This window comes from Protobothrops mucrosquamatus, unplaced genomic scaffold, assembly GCF_001527695.2.
Source record: "Protobothrops mucrosquamatus isolate PMUCROS unplaced genomic scaffold, P.Mucros_1.0 scaffold1407, whole genome shotgun sequence".
NCBI lineage: Eukaryota > Metazoa > Chordata > Lepidosauria > Squamata > Viperidae > Protobothrops > Protobothrops mucrosquamatus.
In genome coordinates, this window is record NW_015387592.1 from 363,692 (window position 1) to 366,522 (window position 2,831).

The 2,831-nt window shown below is 36.3% G+C and overlaps 1 protein-coding gene across 1 annotated transcript in view; it reads right to left on the reverse strand.

The window, feature by feature from the left end:
* Nucleotides 1-2,831, reverse strand: part of CEP120 (centrosomal protein 120) — a 36,767-nt gene that overhangs the window by 8,111 nt on the left and 25,825 nt on the right. The window contains exon 18 of the mRNA XM_015821841.1: nt 2,367-2,465. Within this exon, the coding sequence (XP_015677327.1) occupies nt 2,367-2,465 (99 nt within the window). The remainder of the gene's footprint in view (nt 1-2,366; nt 2,466-2,831) is intronic.

The window sequence follows — 2,831 nt, forward strand, 5'->3', positions numbered from 1 at the left end:
AAAAAAAAAGCATGCTCAGAAGTTTTAAAAAACTTATTTTAATTGGCTAAGCGTACAAATATTTATATATTTCTGCACTTTCTCTTGCATGTTAAAATTACATCAAATAGGCTAACTATGTGCTAGACAGTGGCCCGTAGCCTTTCTGGCACTAAGGACCAGTTTTGGAAGAAAAATTGTCTTCCATGGACTGGGGAAGGGGAGGGGGATGGTTTCAAATACCACCTACATCCTGAGCATGTGCAGATAAAGCTTAGTTCACCACTGCTTGTGTGGCCCGGTTCCTAACAAGCCATGGATCAGTACCGGTTTGCGGCTCCGGGGTTGGGGGGGTCTTGGTATTAGGCATACTACTAGATCCAGAAAAAATATACTGTTAAGTATAACAGCTCACGCAATGCAGTTTTCAGGCACTGATGGCTGAAATAAAGCTAACAAACTTACTGGAACAAGAAAATGTCCTCTGCAGCTAATAAACCTTAGTTATCCGTACACATTATTGCAGAGAAGACACAAAAAAAATAAGCAGTAGCTCACTTGATCTATATGTACTATAATCCCTCAAATAATTAAGACAGCAGTAGCTCAAAACCTATTTTTCTAAAATGCAGTATTTTAAATATGTAAGCACTGTATCCAAATTGTATTTCACAAACACACCCAACGATAATTAGTGTTGCAATATTTCTAACAAGTGACCTTCATTATTTGCAGTTCTAGTTCAGCCAAACAACTATGAGTGACAAGATCATAGATAAAAAGACAGTTAATAATATATATAGTGGTACCGTGGTATTCAACTGCTTTGAAACTCATAAAATTTGGTACTCAATGCCATTTTGACATGAAAGTTTTGTCCCGGTACTCATCATTTGTTTGGTACTCAATGCATAAGCTGGAACATGTTGGTGTTGGCGGACTTGTGATTCACTACATTATTTCTTATGGTAAATTTGTTTGATATTCATTGTTTTTCATACTCAGTGTGCCTTCCAGAACCAATTAATGATGAGAACTGAAGTACCAATCTACATGCAAAACTCAGTTCACTATTTTGCGTATCTATAAAATAATCTCCAAAAGGGTAGATACGTTTACCACAGATAAGAAAGTCTGCTTTGTTTAACAAGTGCAGAAACACAAAATTACAGGCAACAAAGTCCACTTGCACATCAGAATTACATGATCAAATTACCATTTCAAATCAGGATAATAATATAGGATTCTTCAATTTCCATATTTTATGGCCCTGGGCGTATCAATTGACTTTAATATGAATTGTAACCAAAACATCTCATGAGTGACACAATACTCCAGATTAGAGTTTACCTCATAAAAATATACCATTCTATGTTGAGTTTTGGCACAGATCAGATGTCAATAGGCACTTTCTTCTCTCCAACCATGAAATCTAATGGGACACTTTAAACATTATTTTGCTAGTACAGTAATCCTTGACTTACAACAGTTCATTTAGTGACCATTCAAAGTTACAACAGCACTGTTGCAGCATCCCCATGATCATGTGATCAAAATTTGGATACTTGGGAACTGGTTCATATTTAGTGTTAGTTGTAGTGTTCTGGGATCATGTGAACAGCTTTTGCGACCTTCTGACAAGCAAAGCCAATGGGGAAGCCAGATTCACTTAACAATTGTGTTACTAACTTAACAACTGCAATGATTCACTTAACAACTGTGGCTAGAAAAGTTGTAAAATGGGGCAAACCTCACTTAACATATGTCTCACTTAACATAAATTTTGGGCTCAATTGTGGTTGTAAGTCGAGGACAATCTATATCACCATAAGTTGTTCAAAAATAATTTTGTGGAGTGTAGCTTTGGTTCCATCAATATGAAGGAAAGCATGTTCTTGCTACTGTTATCAAGACTTCTGTCCATAATTTTTCTTTAGAATTTAAAATTTTATATTTTGAGAGGCACAACTATATCTATTCTTGGATAAATTTCTCCTCATATATTCAGTTAAGTAATAAAAATGGCAAGCCCTCTTTTCTTTAGCCACCACTTTTTACATCCTACCACTTATAATTTCTCTACAGCAGTAATTAGAGAGAAATGTATACAACAGAGGAGTATAAATAAAATGTGAAATTTCAGAAAGGTAGAATCTAATAAAACTTTTTTAATTAGAAGTACAATTTAATAAAACTTTTCATTCCAGAGTGTGTGAAAACTAAAAACTGATGAAAAGAATAATCAGCCCTACATCTGATGTGCCTTCTATGAATTCATCATAGCAGGGATGCTTAACTAGATCAATTATTAGATTTCTCCAGCAATCCCTATCACCCTTTATGGAGAAATTCCTTGTGCATTCATTTACTTTATTTTTGTTACACACCTGTTTTAGCCTTGCTAGTTCCTTCAAAGCTCGTGCCCATTGTTGCTTGTAATGTAGTTTTGCTTTAGTAGCCGATTCCAACTTTCTTTCAAGATCCCCCTAGTAAAAAATATAATCTTATCAATATACAGTACAGTTAAAAAAAAACCGAAAGACTCTTCAAACAAACAGATACACAGAATTTGGATTTCAAAAATTGCTTGGTACAATATGCACCATTAAATTGTTATGCATCTTAATGTAAATATTGTGACATAAAATAATATTCTCAGCGGCTTTTGATACCGTAGACCACGGTATCATGCTGCGGCGTCTCGGTGAGTTAGGAGTGGGAGGCACCGTTATGCGGTGGTTCTCCTCCTTCCTCACCGACCGTACGCAGTCTGTATTGGCAGGGGGACAGAGGTCGACTCCTAGACCCCTAACTTGTGGGGTGCCTCAGGGGTCGGTCCTCTCTCCCCTTTT